General features: G+C 32.7%; 2 protein-coding genes across 3 annotated transcripts; one reads left to right on the forward strand and one right to left on the reverse strand.

The window, feature by feature from the left end:
* Positions 1-1,054: 1,054 nt before the first annotated feature.
* Positions 1,055-3,125, reverse strand: LOC146959109 (Eukaryotic aspartyl protease family protein). The gene has a single exon (XM_085740632.1). It carries the CDS (start codon positions 2,745-2,747, stop codon positions 1,350-1,352), a length of 1,398 nt encoding a protein of 465 aa, XP_085596758.1. The 5' UTR covers positions 2,748-3,125; the 3' UTR covers positions 1,055-1,349.
* Positions 3,126-12,528: 9,403 nt separating this feature from the next.
* Positions 12,529-18,129, forward strand: LOC146959110 (uncharacterized). Of its 2 annotated transcripts, none has more exons than XM_085740642.1 (5): positions 12,529-12,664; positions 13,203-13,415; positions 16,689-16,927; positions 17,128-17,276; positions 17,565-18,129. In XM_085740642.1, exons 2-5 carry the CDS (start codon positions 13,231-13,233, stop codon positions 17,775-17,777), a joined length of 786 nt encoding a protein of 261 aa, XP_085596768.1. In that variant the 5' UTR covers positions 12,529-12,664; positions 13,203-13,230; the 3' UTR covers positions 17,778-18,129. The 2 variants fall into 2 exon arrangements, with proteins under 2 accessions (XP_085596768.1, XP_085596769.1); XM_085740643.1 differs by having other exon boundaries at positions 12,541-12,664; positions 16,700-16,927.
* The last annotated feature ends 4,816 nt before the right edge of the window (positions 18,130-22,945 follow it).

The following is a 22,945-nucleotide window of genomic DNA, read 5'->3' on the forward strand; positions in this document are numbered from 1 at the left end:
TTTTAAAACATTTTTTTTGTTTTATTAAACTCAATATCATATCGCGGAAGAAACTGACTTATTTTAACGTGAGTAACGTTTGAGACCTACTTGAAACCTTTAAAACGTAAAAGACCAACTTGAAACTTTTAAAACATAAGAGATCAACTTAAAACCTAAAATAAACATAAGTGATCAAACATGCAATTAAGTTTTTTTTTTTTAATGTTTGACGTGGTCCAATTATTTTGACCACATCATATCTTTGACCGAGGCCCGTTTGTTTCAGATTTTTTCCAAAAAAAATCTATTTTTTCCTTAAAAAAATCACTTTTTTCATTTTTAAGTGTTTGTTTATGATTTTTAGAAAAATCATTTTATCAAAAAAATCTATTTTGACCCTAAAATGAAAAGCTATTAGGATTAACTTTTCTCAAAATCTATTTTTTTCAACAACAAGGAGATAACACATGTGCATGTTAGAACTCTTTTTTTTTTAAAAAAATGGATTTTTATGGATAGTAGACAAACGCAAATAACTTCAGATTTTTTTAAAAATCTCTAAAAAAATATCTCTAGATTCTTTTGACACAAAATCTATTTTTTTTTAAAGCTGAAACAAACGCACCTTTCCTCTAACCACTCATTTTTTACTCTATTTACATGACAACTACTCAAAATAGCGAGACCCCTTTTTTAGAACTAGAAAAATAAATTTGTCTTCATTTTTTATTCAATTTTCATTTTTCTCATGAAGAACTTCATATTCATACCGAGAAGAATCTTGTGTATCATGGAAACTTGTTCATAGGAGACAGACAAATCCTTTAAGTACAATAACTATAAGCCTTAAGATACAATTACATATGTTATTTTTAGGTTTTAATCGAATTGTGTCGGGCACCAAAGTTTTACATCAGTAGACCCCATAAAACCTCGTTCCAGATGATTCTAATGCTTGTTTGTAACTATAAATTTTGGAGTTGTTTTTTGTCGGACGAGGTTATGAGCTATCAGCTATAAGCTATAAGCTCTTTTTTGGGTGTTACCAAAGAGACCCAAATTAACTTTGGAGTAGTAAATAACAAGATCAACACATGTTAAAAGAATATAACAGTCAGAGAGGGACTACAATGACAATGATAACCCCCCAAACAAAGAGCCACTTAATTTACTACCACACCCTTGTTCACATGCAATGCTATGTTACTAAAGGGTTAGGGATCCATTCAGCTGGTCCTGCTGCCAACATTGCAACCTTGTTCAAATGGACCCCCCATTTCATTACACTAACACGTGAAAAGGCATAATTACTAATAAACAAGTATCCTATGTAACGGTTACATTGTAATGTAATCTAAAGCAATTAATTAGCAACTGTTAGGGGAAAATCCAACTAATGAATTTGCAAGGTCAAAACTGACACGTGTCCCTTGCTGTTGAATATTCCCGATAATCGACAAAGAAGACATCGTTGGAGCAAACGCAAAACAGAAAGTCCCTACCGAATCAACCGGTACCAGGTAATTCTTCGCCGGAAGCACCAAAACTTTCCCTTCTCCGAAATGAAACGCCACCGTCGGAACTTCCACGCTTGTCTTCGACGACAAATCATAACACGTATCAAACAACGACACGTCATCCGTCGCGGGCAAATCCTTTGTCCCCTTAACAAACGCATCACGAACCACATTATAAACATCGCTCTGCAACCGTGTCACCGCCGTGCCGGAATCCACAATAATCCCTCCATTCCCGGCGGAATCCACCTCAAAACTCGTCTCCGGTATTGCAAGCAACTCGCCGCCGACGCTTATCCCTACCAGTCCCACATAGTAATACGTGTCCAATTGCGGATTACGCCGTAACGGCGCGGTAACGGCGTCACGAGAAAACGGTGAATCAAACTCTAACGTTGAAACCAAGTCAGAATCACGGTCCACTAAGCAATACGAAAACGACGTCGAATTGAGCTGTGCCGGAAAAGAAAGTGGACCACCGCCTAAGCCGATTAAGCCAGCTGCACCAACGAACAAGCCTTCGTTGTTATGACCACACCCTAGCGCTACATTCTTAACCTTATTAACGCCGATGGTAACTGTCTCGGTAACAAAGTCTCCTAACGTGTACGAGCCATCGCCGTAGGAGACTTGATAGAGACAGTTACCATTGCGACACTGAGATTGGTCAAGATATTTGCATTGAGCGGCTTCACAAGAGAGCTGCGTGTAGGAAGCTGATGCAGTTGGCTCGAAAATGGGATCGGCTTGGCGGTAGCAATCGGCGCAGGGTGCGCATTGTACCCAGCTTATGTCGCTTCCAGTGTCGAGAACCATGTATGCTTGACTCGGTGGCTCACCGATTCCGATTCTGGAGAAATACTCGCCGCTACCTTGACTTGTTCCGGAGATAATGGGTCCAGAAAGTTTCTCTGTGTTGAAGTTTTGATTTAACTTAGTTGTTATGGATTTGACTCGGGCTGAGTCGCGGTCGAGTCGGGATAATGTTAGTGACTTGTAATCAGCATGTGAAGAAAGGGATGCACGTGAATGAAGTTGCAAAGAGAGTGTTGATGTTGATGAAGTAAATGAACTCTTTTGTTGTTGTTGCTGTTGTTTAAAGTTTTGGCTGAAGTTGAGAACTTGATATGTTTTTTGAATTGAAGCAACAACATCGAGCATTGTGGTTTTGGCATTGTGGGGTATGTTTCGAGAATGTGCTAATGGAGAAGTCCATAACAAGATGAAGAAGATGAATTTGAGACCCATTGAATTGAATTGAAGTGAGGGACAAAGTGGAATGAGTGGATGTGGATGAAAGTGAGTATTGGGATGAGTTGGGTTTTTATGTTAAGGAAAGTAAGGCATAGGGTGATTCATGACAAGCTCGCTGGAGAAGATAACAAATGATTATTAAAGCAAAGGGAAAACAAAGTGAGGTTCTTTGGATTAGGAGAGATGTACTTTGGATATGTGAAGTTATGATTGGCTTAGTTTATGAGCATAATGTTTTAGAGCTCTTTACATTGTTGCTTTCTTGGGTGTCATAGCCTTTGCATTTTGTTGTTTGTAGCATATTATTGATGATTCCTTTATAATTAAGTATTCAATGTCACACGATTCTTTCTCAAATTTTGCATCATTTTTTGTTTCTTTTTTATCTGGCCACTAATCTCTATGTGTTGGGAAAACTAAAAGAGCTTGTAATGATAACTCCACCTTTATTTTGAGAAGATAATTGCAAATTAATTAATGGCGGGATTATTAGTGAAGAATGAGGCCCATGCGAATTTATCAACTTAGAATTTAAATGATCACATGTAACAATGTCATGACTCCTATGTCCATAAATATTGTGCTTACGATAATTAATCATCAACATATAACGAAAATCTAGTAGTAGTTGTTGTTCGCGGATGACTGGAAAGTGATTAACCTGCAAAATAACAAACCGTGAAATAAACCTGAGGCGTGATTGCGTCACTGGACTAAGGAATTATCCGCAGAATTGCGCAACTCCCCCAGAATACAACAGGTTCCTCTCGGCGGTAATCGTACCGAGGCTATCAGGACACGAGAAATAATAATGGTATTATGCTGAGAAAACATTAAGCACGATTCTTTTTCACTCAAATGTAAGTGGAAGCTATTAATTAGGTAAGTGGGAATTGACCAAAACAGTTGCTAAAAAGATGCCAAAACTCTGAATAATATCTCAATGCTTGCTCAAGGGTAATTGAATGAATGCTATTCAATAGCAAGTAAATAACAAACTATTTTTGGCTGAATAAAACTATTTTGGCTTAATAAAAACGTGTAGTTTGGCTTGAGACAAAATAGGAAGTAAGGTTCATCAGTAAGCTCATAAAACACGCTTATAGTTTTAATAAATAATAATAATAATAATAATAATAATAATAATAATAATAATAATAATAATAATAATAATAATAATAATAATAATAATAATAATAATAATAATAATAATAATAATAATCAATAGTATATATATAAAGTAAGGTTTTTTATGCCACATGTCACTTCCACATTCATTCTCAATATTTTTATTATTTTTTCTATTTTATTTAACATAAATATCTCAACAAACTTTTGATCTTTTGCACTCAGTATTTTTTATCTCAACAAACTACACATCAATCAATCAATCAATAGTATATATATAAAGTAAGGTTTTTTATGCCACGTGTCACTTCCACATTCATTCTCAATATTTTTATTATTTTTTCTATTTTATTTAACATAAATATCTCAACAAACTTTTGATCTTATGCACTCAGTATTTTTTATCTCAACAAACTGCACATCAATCAATCAATCAATAGTATATATATAAAGTAAGGTTTTTTATGCCACATGTCACTTCCACATTCATTCTCAATATTTTTATTATTTTTTCTATTTTATTTAACATAAATATCTCAACAAACTTTTGATCTTATGCACTTAGTATTTTTTATCTCAACAAACTACACATCAATCAATCAATCAATCAATAGTATATATATAAAGTAAGGTTTTTTATGCCACATGTCACTTCCACATTCATTCTCAATATTTTTATTATTTTTTCTATTTTATTTAACATAAATATCTCAACAAACTTTTGATCTTTTGCACTCAGTATTTTTTATCTCAACAAACTACACATCAATCAATCAATCAATAGTATATATATAAAGTAAGGTTTTTTATGCCACATGTCACTTGCACATTCATTCTCAATATTTTTATTATTTTTTATATTTTATTTAACATAAATATCTCGACAAACTTTTGATCTTTTGCACTCAGTATTTTTTATCTCAACAAACTACACATCAATCAATCAATCAATCAATAGTATATATATAAAGTAAGGTTTTTTATGCCATCTGTCACTTCCACGTTTATTCTCAATATTTTTTTTATTTTTTATATTTTATTTGACACAAATATCTCAACAAACTTTTGATCTTATCCACTAAATATTTTATTAAATTTTATATTTAATTTCTAATATTTTATGTAGCCAAAATATCTCAACAAACTATATATAATACTTTCAATATTATCCATTAAATCTTCCTTTTTTCTTCTTCTTTTTTTTTTTAGGAAAAGAAGTTTCAATTAGTTATTATATAATCTTTTAGCACCATATTATTCAATTAGTTTTTTCATTGAGGAGAAAAAGGCTTCGGTTTGTTTTTTTTTTTTTAACTATAAATAAATGAGATTTTGTTAATCACCAAAATCACATATTATGAGCAGAAACCGAAACTCAAACTTTCTTTATTTCATATACTATTATCTCACACTGGGTCTATTTGATGCAATAGAAATACCTTCCTATGAGTTTTTGACAGTTGTTCATGTGCACGTTTACTTTCATATTAACTTTTATATTTTTGTTTACTAAACTTATTTCTCTATCTAGCATAGACATCTCAAGTTCTCAACAAATAATCCACATCTACTTTGATTTTATCGTCCAAATATTTTATTTGTTTTTTTTTATTTTCTAATTTTATTTTAACATCATTTATTTCGTTAAATTCTTATATTTCTATGGAACAACCACCTATATTTTCTCTATAAATATCTAACCGCTTATATTTTTTCCATGGAAACTAACCAATTATATTATTCTCACACTTTTTATGTGTTTTATTCATGATGTGATATATGTTATTATTTTATCCATAAACAAAATACTATTTTTTTTTATCTTGCTTTCTTTTTCCCCAACACTCTTTGTCATTCTATTTATTAGGGATTTTTCTTACTTTATAGTATTTATCTTTGACTATTTTCCTTTCAGTATAATTATTCTTATGTTATTTTTTTCATCTTATTATTCTTTATTTGTTGTATGGATGTTTCATTTTTCTTCTGAGAATAAAGAGTGAAAGATACTCATTTATTTTTTAGTACGTTTTCATTTTGTTTTACTATGCTTTGTGGTATATAAGCAAAAAAGATACGATGTTGAACATTTTCATTTGTCAAACAACAACTGAAAAAGCTAAATTTATCAATGTTTCTTTCATTTGTTCTTCTTAGATGTTTATTTTCTTATATATTAACAAAATTTTGTTGCAGTTATTTTGAATATAAAATAAATATTTATCATTTTTGAATCAATTAAGGTTTGTATTATTTTTGGACTCGGAACAAGTTTTTTCTCTTTATACTTTGAGATTATTTTTTTTAATGGAAGTGTTAGTTTATTATTATTTTTTAATATAATTATTATTATGATTATTTTATCGTTGTTGTTACTATACTGTTACCGGAGATGATAATGGATGTCCACGGGTATACGTAGTAGTTATCTCTCTTTATTTGATAAAAATGATATTTATGTTATTTTCACATTTGCATGAATATCCGCCAAGCGAGTATTAGTGGATATTAAGATATTTACAAATATTTGAAAATATCAACGTTCTAAACAATTTTTTTATACAAAAAAATGCATTATTAAAAAAAATTGAAATTATGTAGAATTTATTCGTAATTTTTTTTAATAAGTGTGATTCTAATGATCATTTTACAACCGTTTCATGTGAGATTTGGACAACATCTCTTGAAGTTACAAAGTCAGACTTTTACAACTGAATTGACACATCTTAGACTTATTCCTTCTATTTTTTAAGACAAAAATATTATACCACACACTTTCACTTGACAAGAAATTACTAATCAAACAAAAATCATTAATTAGACAATACAATTATATTTTATTTCATGACGAGAAGATATTTATTCAAGTAATATGACAATTGTATAATTTTACTAATATAATAATGGGTACAGATTTTTGCAAGTCCAGATACTTAAAAAATATTAATTTTATTATATATATGTTAATAATTTTACTAAATCCAGTTAATTATATTTGTCTGTGCATCTATAAATTTACGAGTATACAAAATTATATGTCTAACCCGGGCAACGCCGGGTAAATATACTAGTAATAATAATAAGAACAACAACAACAACTACTTTTGAAATAACTTCAAATATACAACAATCCCCCACATATTTCAAAAGTTTTAAATTAAACTATATTGCCTGAGTCAACCTTGAGTGTAATGCATCGGAACGGTGTAGCAAGCTATGAAACCCGTCCTAGACTAATGAGGTTTAACACACAGTGAAATGGTTTAGCAAGCTATCATGTATGCTAGAGGTCTCATAATCACATTACACCCCCACAATTCTCGTGTAATCGCTGTGTTGCGCATTTAGGCCATGCGCGTGTCTGGTTTTCATGAGTGCTCTAGAGACCCGCCACGGTCTCATGCAAGCGGTCCCACTTGACACATATATTGGTGATTCCATCTAGTGCATGCTACAACCACACACCACCCTAAAGGCTTATGGTAATCATTAAAGGCATTAATGCCTAACCCTCAAATTTTAAAATTTAATTAGCACTTCTCATTTGCATAACACTATAGGAAAAAGACAACTATTTTAGTGCTAACATAACTAACAAGTGACTTGTTTTTCCCATTGAACCTTTTTCATGGGATCTCCAATCATAAAGGTTGGGTTCCCATCACTTGTCGTTTTCGAATGGCGTAGTCTTATTTCCTTCTCTTTCTTCCCGGGGTTTTTGTCTATGAATTCGTTAAATTCACAAATATTGACTAAGACGTCTCTAAGTCAATTAATCTCATATTTCGTCGAGTCTATAAAAATAAACTCGGTTTTCACAATAAATTTATACAAATTTGCTTATACAAAGTAAGCAACAACATATTCATCAATAAAATAAATCTATTTATTTTATTGGTTAAAACTCAATTATCATCATTGTATTATTTGAATACAATGGTTTATCCTCTCTAAATAATATCACATGTGCTGTCAAATCAATTTCCCTAATATGGTTTATCAAGTCTACTTAGATAAATCCAAGTGACAACGTCTCCACAAAAGGAAAAACTAAATCTAAAGATAAAGTTACTATCCAAGTCTACTTAGAAAATGTTTAAACAACAAACCCCCACATTGGATTAATACAATGCAATGTGTAAATTTATTGAACAAATTAACTTGAATGATTAGTGACAACACTCTAACAATGGAGAAAACAAATTCCCGTAAATATATATATTTTCATATAAACAAATTTTAATAAACATAATTTTTGTGGTATCTCACAAATAACTCATGATTAATTCAAATAGCATCATTACAAAATCTCATTTGTACATCATATTTAAAAACTACATAGAAATCATCATATTTAGTATAGAACTTTGCCACATCCTTCTCATAAAAGGATAATAAAAACAAGATAAATCAAGTTCATCATTGTTGTCATTTAAATATGTTAATGTTCAGTTCATTCCAATTTATAAGAATTTTTAAACAAACACCAATTTCCAATAAGCACAGTAGAATACCCAGTTTAAATCGTAAAAATCTATCACAATCATATACTCATCATAAGTTTTTCAAGAATGCCTTATATCAATGCAATTCATAAAATGCAAGGAACTCTCATATTTTACAACAAAGCAAAATTCCTCAAATTATAGTTCTCATATATACACACACAAAAATTGTTAAAAAGGAATTCTCCCACTATAAAAATCATATATTCATGAGAACCAAGTTTAACGTAATATTTCACTATAAAGTTTATTAAAAGATGACATAGAAAGTAATCCACATCTAATAATATATCTATCTGTTTATTCCAAGGTAACTTCTCTCAAACGTATTTTGATCAAAATAATAGTTTAAGAAATCAAGAGTGCAATTTGATGGTAGAAAACAGATTTAAAATCCACACAAAAGTCCATATTCATTTCTACCAAGCAATTCGTAATAGTAACAACATGACACTAAGAACTATTTAACAACTTAAAACAAACAAAAGGAACCTGTTTCGAAGAATCACGTAGCATCTTCGTCAGTTTTGCATTGTTGATCCTGATTCTTGCACCCCATCACATGTATCTCTCGCAAAAAAAAATAATTATAATCCAGCCATCGAATTTGCAAGCAATACAAAACATAATTGCATCTCCGTAAAAGTGAGAAACATATATGCATAATGCCATTAACCAAAATTGAAAACTGAAGATAGATTTTGCTTTGATAAACAATGCAAGTCTCGTACGGAAAAGGACAAAACAGTTTAAAAGGGATCTATCTATCTTTGAAAGAAAAAAATAATAATTATGTCTTCACTCTTCAACGTCTAAAAGAACACAATATGACTCTTTTATCAAAAGGAAAAACATATAACTCATCTTCTTATTATCTCAAGAAACCTTTCGTTTTAAATAAACAAAATCAATCCATGTCAAACTTGAATTCTTAATAATCTCACAGTACCAATACCACGTCAACTTATAACATTAACATACAGTACAATTACACCAAGATTTGTTAAGTAAACTTACACGGTTCCTTTGATCAGCAACCTCCGCATTTTTATGTGTAAAAGGATAGAGAGAAATAAAAAACCACACCGTTATAAGGTGAAGCAACAATAAGAACACTAGAATCAACGACCTGCTTTCCATTGTCAAATACATTATAATCATCTCCATTCATAATTCCTTAGATTGTTGTTCGCGGATGACTGGAAAGTGATTAACCTGCAAAATAACAAACCGTGAAATAAACCTGAGGCGTGACTGCGTCACTGGACTAAGGAATTATCCGCAGAATTGCGCAACTCCCCCAGAATACAACAGGTTCCTCTCGGCGGTAATCGTACCGAGGCTATCAGGACACGAGAAATAATAACTCAGATGACCCAAACACTTTGTATTTTATGAAGAAGTAGAAAAATAATAATTAGAAGAATGGTTTGTAACACTCTCTTTCACGTAATGAAAGTTTGATTTTATAATGGTATTATGCTGAGAAAACATTAAGCACGATTCTTTTTCACTCAAATGTAAGTGGAAGCTATTAATTAGGTAAGTGGGAATTGACCAAAAAAGTTGCGATGCCAAAACTCTGAATAATATCTCAATGCTTGTTCAAGGGTAATTGAATGAAGACTATTTAATAGCAAGTAAATAACAAACTATTTTTGGCTGAATAAAACTATTTTGGCTTAATAAAAACGTGTAGTTTGGCTTGAGACAAAATAGGAAGTAAGGTTCATCAGTAAGCTCATAAAACACGTTTATAGTTTTAATAAATAATAATAATAATAATAATAATAATAATAACTTTTGAAATTACTTCAAATATACAACAGTAGTTTGATAAGCTTCACAAAATATTAGAGTCTTTGTAATCTCTTCCTTATTGGAATTCATTGAGAAAGCTATATGCAAGTTCATATATGATTCTTATATATAAATAAAGTCCAGTAGTTCTGAATCCCGTTGCATCTAAATGTCCAAAGTACATTAAGATTTATCACTTATGAATTTCAAGGACAAACCTCGGCATATCAGCATGCCATGCAAAGCTTCATCTAGTTCTAGTTCGTCTTCTTTGAGTTCAGCTTCGTCTAGTTATACCATATTTACAAAGATATTACGAAACCAGGCACGGATGCAGGTAATAGCAATTGGGGGCAGTTGACCCCACTTCTTAAGATTTTTTTTTAACCAATAACCCTTTATTTTATATGTTGACCCCATATCAAATTAATAGTTGACCCCACACAAGTTCTTTCAATCCACTAAAGAGAAACTATTACACTAATATTATACTGGAATACAATATTATACTGTAATACAATACCACTCGTTGGAATAAACAAAAAGTGGATGACCACGATGATGGGAAGTTGCCTCTCGGAAAAAAAACTCTACACTGAAGGCTAGTAATTACAACCAACAACACACTACAACTATTATAAACTTATGTGTCTTGGTTTATTTATCATCCACTGATTACAACCAAACTAACTTTGAAGTACTCTTGAAGGTGGTTTTTTTATGCTTTAAAACTGAAAGAGGAGAAACCTCTTTTTTTTTTGTTGGTAGATAGACGAAATGACAAAGCTATTACAAACTCACACACACAAGTGGAGGTGCCGGGGTTCGAACCCCAATCATGGCGTCCGGCCTAACAATTTCAGTATTTTGCCAGATCATGGGGTTCTTTTTATTTCTATCTCTGCATTTGTGTTATTGAAGTTCCAAATTTTATTATACTCATGCACTCATACATGTATTAAAACCAACCAATTAATCAGTGTAACATTAATTAACAAGCTAGTTTTCTTTCAAAAAAAAATTAATTAACAAGCTAGAAATAGAAAAGAAAATAAAAAAGATCAAAATTAAAGTCTCAACAAGCTAATGAAGTGAAAAATACACGGACACAACAATTAGGTCCATCCTTAAAAAAGTGATATATTTAAATTGATAATATTGAAAATGAAAAAAAAAAAAAACACTTTCAAAATACGAAAACGGGGAGTGCATCTATAAATCTTTTATATTTAGATGCCTTAAATCTATAATACTCCCTCCGTCCCGTAATAGATACTTATTTGAAAATGTGTATTATTGATCTAACATATTTTGACTATATTTTTCTACTAACATACAAAGATAAATAATATCATATAAGATGTCGTTGGATTCTTCTCGATGAATATTTTAAAAATATTAAATTTTCATAATCTTTTCTAATAGAGAATTGAAGATATTAAAGGTAAAACATATTCATTGGTATGTGTGACAGAGTCAACCGTGTCACTTAATATAGGACGGAGGGAATATGATTTTTTAATCTCTCCAAAAAAAATTAATGATATTTTGATGATGATGTCAACCTTTATTGGTTATTAATTTGTATATTTTATCGTAAATATTTTTTATAAACGACGTTGACCCCACTAATTGAAATTCCAGGATCCGTCCCTGTGCGAAACAAGCCTTGTATAGTTAACCCCGACCCTTTGTCTAACTGAATAAATAAAACTCAGCAACTAATACACCACCAATACAACAAACACATGACAACCCCTAACATGTGACAGACAACATTTCCTTTCAATTGTGTAATTCTTCTAAGTATATTCAATAAAATCCATATCATTTTTCTCCAATTTGTTGTTACTAATAAGGATCAAACCCTTACACCAAATTCATTAATACACAAAAAAAATTGTTTGTCACTGGGATCAACTTGCTTGATTTTTGTCAACTTCAAATGGTATTTGTACACTCATAGATACTAAATTTTTTAGATATTTTGTTTTCTTTTAAATAATAATAATAATAATAATAATAATAAAAAAAAAAAAAGCAATTACCCCCTGTAACAGGACATGACATGTTAGACCACGTGACAATGCCACATAGACAGTCAACGATTTCACTATGTTGACCGCCATATGAAACTAACATAAGTGACAAATTGACTGTAGGTTAACAATTATGTTTTTTGTTGTTGCAATTTCTCGAATTTCAAAAGGGTAATCGCAAGATTTTACAATTTCAAGGGGTAAATTTTTTTTTTTTAACAAATTTTATGGGATAATTGTCTATTTCCTCAAAATTAATTAAATTTGAAATGGACAATTTTTTTTTTTTTTTTTTTGAAATGGACAAAACTATTTATAATTTGTGAGCATAAGTGAGCTGGGAAATATTATTGACCCTTTTTTTTTCTTTCTTTCTGGGATCGGAGACACAACGCAGACACACCCTCTCGCCTTGTTACTGACTCTCGTCTCCTCGCAGGTAAGCCATTCGATTCTCCTTCCTTCTTTTTTGTTGTTAATAACGGGTTGAAGACAATAGTCATTTTCCCCAATTTGACATGCTGATTTTGCATAGTATAAATTGGTAATACCAAAATTGTTCTCATGTGTTTGTTGATGTGCTTCAATCTGCGTGTTAGAAAAAGAAATATACTTTGAGTGTTGCAATGTACTAGTAGGTAGTTCTAGTAATCAGTATAAAAAAATTATGAATTGAGAATTTGTGATAAATGGAGTGCATGGTGAAGGTATTCTGAGAGGATAGGATATTGAATTAGTAGATGCACCTCTTTGTTTATCATAAGTGGCAACAGACCTGATCAACATTGTCATGTGGAATTATTTACCAAATATGACTTAATTTCATGGAATAATTTGCAACAACCAGGTTTTTTCATCACCTCTTAGCACTTTCATTGGGCTATCGCTTATAAAAATATCTATGCACTTTTTTATAAGTAAAGTAATGTATTTTGATAATCAACTTCATCATCTTTTATTTTTTGATTGAATTGCAGAAGAGAAGAAAAACACAGTGCATAATAAATGAGCATGTTGGGGAAAGCAAGAGAAGGAGTAATTGTTCCATCGATGAAACTCGTACAGTTAAAAGGGATGTCTATTTTGGAGCAATTGCATCTAGAAGAACGCTTGCTTCGAACTAGTTCCGATAATTGGTGTCTGATTAATGATGGTACCACTTCTCCTGCCATTGTTATGGGTTTGTCCGGGTGAGTGACTACTTCTTTTTAATCTTTCATAATGTTGTTCTGTTTTAGAATTATACATGATACAATATTATGATGTCGTTTGATTCATGTAGCGGGCGGATCCTATTTAGTTGAGACAAGACTTGATTGATTGATTGTTGTTGTTGTTGTTCTACTTTAGAATCACAATCTAGTTTTATTTTTAGTCTCTGTTTGGATAAAAACTTCATTAAGTGCTTATAGTTCAGTCATTCATCATATATGTGCTTATAAGCCTGTTTGAATTAGCTTATACGAGTTTACCATGAGACTGTTTGAGGGAGTTTACAAAACAGCTTGACATGTATATCAACTATTTTCAGCTTATTTCTGTAACTTTTTTCGGATAGCTTACGAGAACAACTTATAGCTTCTATGAGAACGACTTGAATTTATTTTATTTTGTTATCGGAATAGCTTATAGATAAACACTTATGTGATAAGTACTTATGCTATTGGTGCTTAATTAAGCTGTTTATCCAAATAGGGCTATGTAGAAGCTACTTCTGTAACAAAAGTTAAAATATATTCAAACTGTTTACATATGAGCTATAAGTTGTTCTCTAAGATATCATAGAGAGCTCATGGAAATAAGCTGTTGAAAATGGCATATGGGCATGTCATAAGCTCTCTCGAATAGTCTTATAAGTGATTATGCTAGCTAGTGGACCCTATTTAGTGAGTTAAGAGTTAGCTGTTGTTATTGTTGTTCTGCTTCAGAATCACAATCCAGTTTTTTTTTAGAATCTGTTTGGATAAACAACTTATTTAAGTGCTTAGAGTATAAACATTTATTATGTAAGTGCGTATAAGCCTGTTTGGATTAGTTTGTTTGAGCTTATCTACCGTCTTAAACACTCTTGAGACTGTTGAGAGAGCTTATGGAAACACATGTCCATAAACTGTTTCCAGTTTATTTCTTTAACCTCTTTAGGATAACATTTGAGAACAGTTTTTACTTTTTAGCTTATATGAGAATAGTTTGGATTTACTTTATTTTATGTTATTGAAATAGCTTATAGATAAGCACTTATATGATACTTCCTTATGCTATAAGTGCTTAATTTACTTGTAGGACTGTTTTGATTAACTTATTTAAGTTTATTTACTGATATACACACTTGTAAGATTTTCTGTTTGGGAGAGCTTATGGAAACATCTCATGACATGTATATAAGTTGTTTTCAGCTTATTTTTGTTAGCTCTTTATGATAGCTTGTGAGAATAGCGTATACCTTACAGATAAGCACTTATATGATAGGTATGTACGTTATAACTACTTATTTAACTTATGTATAAGCTATTTCTATAAGAAAAGATAAAATAAAGTCAAGTTGTTTTCATAAGCTATCCTAGAGAGCTTACATAAACGTGCTGCCGAAAACAGTTTATGGATATATCATAAGTTGCTTTCATAAACTCTCTCAAGCAGTCTCACAAATGTTTATAGCAGTGGATAAGCTCAACCCAAATAAGCCCTATGTTTTTATATCTTCGGAATACTGTTCTGTTTTAGAATCACAATCTAGTTTTGTTTCAGTAATATTCCCTTATCACTTGTTTTTCATTCAATTCATTTGGTATGACTCCATGCAGTAGTCCTCTTATTTATAGTTGGAAAATGCTAACTTGTGCCCTAAGGGCACAAGATAAGGATCTAAAAATAGAATTAAAAAATATATGTTGCATTGAAAATATAAGTTTTTAAACTTTTAAGATTATGAATGCACAATTTCCAAGAATAAATTTCTACATTTAGTTTCTTATCTTGTGCCCTTAGGGAACAAGTTAACAAGACCTTTTATAGTTTGGAAACAAGTGATACATGGAGAAGAATCTGGTGTGTACTTGAGAAAACTGAAAATAACAGTGTGTTTACTTTTATCCTATAGCCTAATCTTTTTCCTGATTTTGTACCACATTAGTGTATATTAAACTAAAAAATGGATGCATGAATCACAAAAATGAGAGCGGAGTTTGTGGGTTGGGGAATGCCCTAGTGTTTGACTTGCTTATTAATTAGAATCTATGAAACATTGACATGTATACACTAATTATAATTTGAAAAATGAAAGTGATTGCATGTAATCACACCACATGCGTAAGTGTCATCCCTTAAAAAAAAAAACGTGGAAGTGTCATGAGTGTGTCAGGCACTGGGAAACACCTTCAACTTAAGTGTCTGTGCTAGATAGCTTAGAACAAATTTCAAATAATTAATTTGTTAATGATGGGACTACCAACCCTGCCATTAAATAGTCTCACAGTTGCTTATACTAGTATCCCCTTGCCACTTGTTTTTCTTCCAATTTATTTGACATGATTCCATGGAATAGTCCTCTTATTTATAATTTGGAACGGTGTTATCGATGGCGGAAAGCCAAAAATCCGCCACCATAATCTGCCATGTCTGATATTTGACTACCCTACTATGGAAATAAGTCTAAGATGGAGGTTAAGAATCTGGTGCACAATTAAAAACCAAAAAGAATGAGGTGCTTTTGTTTGATTGGTAGAGATGTTAGTGGTATTTCTTTTTAATTTTTTGCAATGTTGTTCTGCTTTAGAATCGCAATCCAGTTTTTCTTTTACTAGTATTCCCTTGCCACTTGTTTTTCTTTCAATTTACTTGGCATGATTCCATTAAATAGCCGTATAATATACTTTGCAATCATGTCTTACATGGAGTCTAAGAATCTTGTGCGCATGTGAAAACCGAAAAGAATGAAGTGTTGATTTTGTACCATATTGCTATTTATTAAACTTGAAAATGGGTGCATAAATCTCTGATGAGATCTGAGGTTGTGGAATCATGTTTATTTTGCCAAATGCTCAACTGTTTGACTTTCCTAGAACACTTTTGAGAGTGTTATTTATTTATTTTTTTAAATTCTTTAGCTAATAAGTTTGGCTCTTTGAACTTAAAGTCCCAATTATCTTGGTCATTTTCCTTAAATCACTTTTGGGTGGAAGCTAAGTCAATGTAGTGGTGTCATGTTTTTATTAGTAAAAATAATTTCAACATCATGGGAACATACTATTCTTACCTCTACCATGGAGAGGTCTTAAAAAATCTTTTGGGAATGCTGCATTCCCAGGTATGAAAGATAATAAATCTATCTAGCAAATGAATGTTAGTATGTTACATTCTACAGGCCACTTGTTGATTTGCTTTATTTATGTGATGCCTCTTTCATTCCCTCCCTCTGAACATGGGAAGTAGGATTTGATGTCAATGTGAAATATTTTACATAGGAAACTTTCAGAACTTGTTGAAGTCAAGTCTGTGTTGCGAGATCATATACCTATCATCAGAAGGTTTACTGGGGGAGGAACTGTTATTGTTGACAACGGCACTATCTTTATTACACTGATATGCAATAAAGACGCTGTTCCAAATGTTCAACCCTTTCCCCGTCCAATTATGTCATGGAGTGGTCAATTGTATGGTAGAGTTTTTGAAGGGCTTGCTGATTTCCATCTCCGTGAAAATGGTATATTGATTGAGTCTCGTATCAAGATCTTTTTTACAATGTTTCTAGGACCATTAATTTTTTGTGTTAAATGTACACAATAGTGCAGAGTTGTGTTTAGTTCAATGGTTCATTTAAAGTCTGTTTAAAATTCAATCTGTTTCATAAATTTTATAATGAATTTTTGTTCCAATTCTTTTTTTCTTCCTTTGTGTTCTAAGATTACGCGTTTGGTGATCGAAAGTTTGGTGGAAATGCTCAATCTATAACCAAGAACCGGTGGGTACACCACACGTCTTTTCTATGGGATTATGAAGCCAAGAACATGTCTTATCTCAAGTTACCAACAAAGGCTCCCAAGTATCGATTAGTAAGTTTATATTTCAATATTTCTTTGCCCCCTACTTGCGTTTTTGTGGGGGTGGTGGTGTTTTTTATGTCCCATCCGACTCATCTTGAGTGGATTTGGGTTACTTTATAATAATATTGGCTGTTAAAAAAATAAAAAATTCTTTTCTCTACATAAGAGTTATTAATTCATCAATATACTTTATATTGAGTTATTACTCAATATACTCTTATACTCAATATTGGCTGTTAAGATTACTTGCTTCATTTGTTTATCGATCAATGCTTACATTTGTTTGCTTTGGTGCAGACAAGAGATCACATGGATTTTATATGTCGAATGAAGGAGCATATGCCAAGATCAGAATTTATAGAGAGAACTATAAAGGCGGTTGGAGCCGAGTTTTCTGTGAGTCCCGTTCGCTTGGAGTCCGTAAACAGTGATTCTGTTTCTGAATATGTTCATACTACGAAGCTACTAACAGAGCAGGAAATTAGGGAAGCTTCTATTGTTCAAACTTGAAAGTATAGTTACAAAAGGACTGACAATAATTTATGAGTAGCATGCGAGATAAAATTCGTCGATGGGGGAAGGAGGATGCTGCTGAGGAACTTGCTTTCCCAAGTTGAGTGCTGATGAAATTTAAATGCCATGTATTTGAAATTGTTGTCTGATCAATTTTTACTAAATAATTCTTTCTGACCAAATTTTGCTCAAATGTTCTTGTCAGTAGGCATTATTTTTATTCCATTCTGAATTCTCAACTATTATCTTCTTATTTAGATGACTATTTTTTTTCTCAATACTTTCCTTTGTTGTAGCTTGTAATATCGTTATCTATTAAAATAATAATAATTTTCTATCATTGTTTTTATTTTGTTGTATGTTTGTTTTCTTTTATTCTGCAACCTTTTTAGCAGTGTTGTCAAATGGCGGCTATCCTGTCGTAGCATATGATATGCAATTTGGTATAAATATTGTCAAATAGCAGCTATGCGGTGCTATAGCATTGTGACATAACATAATTTTAACGAACTGCTATTCTATGATATGCGATTGACAACATTGATTGAATTTTGCTCTTCACCCTGCACATTTTGCTCGCGTCCTGCAGCCGTTCCAATTATATCCTTGCGCATGTTAACTAATGCAAGTGTAAATGTATGCGTTAGTTAACATACGCTGCGCTACTTAAGTAACGCAAGTGTAAAACACTGCGTGAGTTAACTTGCGCAGCCATTAGCACATGCGTGAGTTAACTTGTGCAGCCATTAGCACATGCGTGAGTTAACTCACACACATTCTGTGCATACAACCAAAAGAGGCAGAAACCTCTATTTTCCCTATTTTTTCAATCCTTCTTTCATACATTCACTCAAGAACATAATTTTCATCATTCATTTAATAATACATTCAATCAAGAGCAACTCATAATTATATTACGAAAAATAACGGAATAAAACAACGGAATAAAATAACGGAAAAACGCTAAAAAGCGCAAGTGTAATAGGATTACACCCAAATCCAACAAAATGTCAAACAAAAAAAAAACTACACAAGTCATGCTGGTCCATCCCGTGGACTCCTACTCCTCCTCCGCGGAGCCGGCACCTGCTCCAGCATGGTCCACTCAATTGCACTGTCCCATGGATTACCAAACACATCAAGATGCCCAATTGCACTGTCCACTCTAGCTCTGATGTTGCTGATGATCTGGTATGGGTCGGGAGGATGTCTGACCCACTGCTGCTCAACAAGAACCTCCTCGTAAGGAGGAACAGGACGAGGAGGGGAAGCAACTGCGTAGTCAGGAATGGCCGCAGGGGGGGTTCACAATAGGATGTGATACTCTAACGAATCATCTCATGTACCCCCTAGTATGAGCCCACGACTCGTTATCTGGAACCGGATGACCCCTCTACTGATGGCTGAGGACATGTAGAGCAAACTCCGTGAAGGCCTGGGCCACGTCATCCGCCGCAATAGGGTCGTAGGCAACATCATCAATCCTTGGAAGCGGGGAAACAGTAGGGTCGTAGGCATCATCATCAATCCTCGGAATGATGTTCGAGAAGTGCGCCAAAGTCCATCCCTGCAAACACAAAGAAACAAATATTTATATCACCGCAAGAATTATACAAACAACTAAACATTTACGATCAAATAAGTAAAAAAGAAGAAAAACAATTATTACCACAAGCAATGTCATGTAACCACCACAGGAGGCCACAGATGAGTCGGAGGTAAGAGATAGCTGCTCATATAGGAAAGCAAGTCCCATCTCACCCCATGACCAGTTGTCCAACTCATCCATATCTTGCAGCGCAAAAGAAGATTAATGTTTTTGTTGTTCTTGGCGGAAAAAATGGTCCAACCAAGCAAGAGCAACAGAAACGCCTTAACGCAGGCCAACCTAATTTGAGCTCGCTTGTTTTGCTCCTCTACTGTGTCAATCTCAATCAGCTGATTACACCTATTCAAGAGCTCCTCGTAGCGCCTCTTCAGTACACCAAAACTAACATGAGAACCACCCTGTTTTGTCAGCTCCTTAGCGGCATCCTCCTCTGTAAACAGTAGGTCCGCCTACATCATCTCTAGCCCCTCCTCACGGGTTAACTCTTTATCCGGAAGGATTCTCCCAGTGATGGGGATGCCTAGGAGACACGCCACATCATCTAGTGTGATGGTCATCTCTCCAACAGGTAGATGGAAGCTGCTGGTCTCCTCATGCCATCTCTCTGTCATCGCACAAACGAACTCGTGAGATATGTTCTCGTACCCACTAGTCAGGATGGGAGTAAGACCGGACATATTCACTTCTGACCAAAACCACTCATTTTGTTCCCCTGGCATAGGCAATGCCAAGTTTTTAATGCTCAGCTTCTTCCCGTGCGAGATACCTTTCACCCTATGTTTTCTTCGAAACTGAAATACAAAAACAAAACACAACAAACAACACCGTTAAATAAATAATAAGTAAAACAAACATTAAATATATGCTAACATAACTGTTAATTCTAACACTAAATAAGTAAAATAATAATTATAATAAGTAAAATAAACATTAAATTATATTTACATCGGCATCGACCCATATCCTGCATGCCACATGTCCACCAAAGTGATGTAAAAGCCTGAGGTCAGAAGGCCCCCCTGCATAGCCGTCTGGGCCGGCCTCGTAGACCACCCTCGAAATCCCCTGAAAACGAGCCTCACCATCATGCTGCTCAGGCTCATCATGCTGCTCAGGCTCCTCAATAACAGGTGGCTCCTCAACAACAGGCTCCTCAATAACAAACTGATAGTGGTGAGGCTGAGGCTCCTGAAACTGATACGCATGATCCTGCGGCTGCTGATAGACCTCATAATGCTGTTGATACTGCGTCGGGTCCACCGTCTGGGATGGACCTGTCTGCGACGTTGACCCCCTGCAGCATCAACTCTACCAAGTCTCGTTCCCCCACCTCTCCCTCGACCAGCCATAGGAGGGCGTAATGCTTCTTTCTCCCTCCTTGCACTACCAGTAGTGGCAATCCTCCTTGCCCTAAGTCTGTCACTCCTATCCTGAGGCGGCTCAGGCGGTCTCTGAGACGTACTCCTCCGAGGCATATCTGCACAACATTTAACAAAACACAAATTCAATATACATTTTCACACGCACATTGTGTCATTTCCAACAATTCAACAACAACACTAAAATTCCAACAATGTCATTTCAATCCGTAAACTACCATATTACAGTCAAACATATTATAATGAAAATTAACAAACCATATGCTAACTAATTTGATAAGTCACAATCCAAAAAAACAAAATAATTACCATTGAGACATTTTACCAAACACATGGTGTGCAATTTTCAAACAACTACCTTAATCTAACAATTTGTAGACCCTAAACTACCACATTATACTCTAAACAACTTCTAAACAACAATTCCTAAGTTAATTCGTCACTAACAATCATCAAAACTAACATGCAAGCAAAATTTATAAAAACCTAAAAATGTCATATCTGTATACTATATATAAAAGGAAATGGCTCATGAATTTACCAATTTGCCCCTAGGAGGGGCATTTTGGTAATTCAATTATTGGAGGTGGTTTTTTTTTTTAGGTTTGGCCTATGAATTTCCATTTTTGCCCCTAACCAAATTTTTTAATTATTTTCTTATTTTTATATTTTTAATAACTTTTAATTATTTTCCAATTTTTATATTTTTAACTATTTTTCAATTTTTCCTCCCAAATTCAATTGCTTCTACATTGCCGTTGTGGGAGATTAAGGTATCGTTTGACCCGACTTTTTTCAAACCTCTCTACATTTTTAAGGAGAAGTTAGACCCAATACAATATCAATTAAGTACTTACTAAAAAAAGTACTTTTTTTGAACGCATAAAATTGAATGGAATGAGCTTTGACCAAAAGCTGTTGAATGTTACTTTAAAAAATCTACTTCTCGACAATTTATTTCACAAGCACCTCTTTTCAACTCACGCTGGGAACTTTTTCTTTATTTTTTAATATTATATTTCAATATGTTTTTTTCTTCCATTTAACTTTATTTTTTTTAACCGTTCCATTAATTTTTAAGGAGAATCCATTTATTACCTTTTTTTCAAAGGAATTTTATTATCTTTTTATCACTTATATATTTAATTTCAATATCGTTTAATCATCACAATCTCACAAATATTTTTATTCACGCTGTCATTTAATGATCCCAAATATTTTTATCTCCTTTCTTCAACCTCGCAAATATATACACACATTAACGTTTAGAGTAATATTTTATCTCCGCTTGTCTGTTTTTTTTGTTACGCTAATGCATATAATTTTTTTAGTGTTGCTTGGTTGAGTGCTACCTCACCAATTTTTTTTAACTATTTTCCAATTTTTATATTTTTAAAAACTTTTAACTATTTTACAATTTTTTATTTTTAACTATTTAAAACTAAGTTGATGGTTCGTGGTTTTTAAGGTTTATATTTTCACATATTACAATGATTCACAATTATCCGTCATTTTACCATCTATTCTTTCAATGTAATCTTCCAGACTGAATATTACTAAGCATATGTGAATAGACTGAATATTGCTCAGCTGATATTACTTTTTTGACGTCAAAGAGATTTTTTATTTTTTAATAGTCAAATTATTAATAACCAAGTTCCTACACAAGACGCTAAAGAGTTTAATGTGTTTCTTTCGTTCATTTTGTGTCATGTAAATATTGGTGTTAATCCCTTTTTGGTAACTCTATGATAGTAGCGCTCACTTTTATAATTTTAACTAATATGTAATTTATGATGTTTTCCTGCTCTTGATAAAGCTTTCATAAATATTTTGATAAAGATTTATAATTTTTGTGCAATATTCATTAATTTGTTCATTTTTCCTTCGGAACAATTTTTTTACAAAATACGTTACTGAACCCCATGCCTTAGACCATGCATCACAAATATTTGGATTATGCGACCTTCATTCTCAAATTTACGAAGAATGGTAATATTCCGTAATTTGAACATATCTCCTTTAAAACAAGTTTTTAAAAGTCCGTATAATTCACATGAAATGACTCGATACTAAATTGCAGTTAATATATGCCTTTGCTGTATATCATGTGAAATGATTTATATACGTTGAAACTGAAAGACAAAATGATATAAATCAAGTAGAGAGGCATTCAA

Source organism: Medicago sativa, chromosome 1 (assembly GCF_051527215.1).
Source record: "Medicago sativa cultivar Bolivia chromosome 1, Bolivia_mono, whole genome shotgun sequence".
Lineage (NCBI taxonomy): Eukaryota > Viridiplantae > Streptophyta > Magnoliopsida > Fabales > Fabaceae > Medicago > Medicago sativa.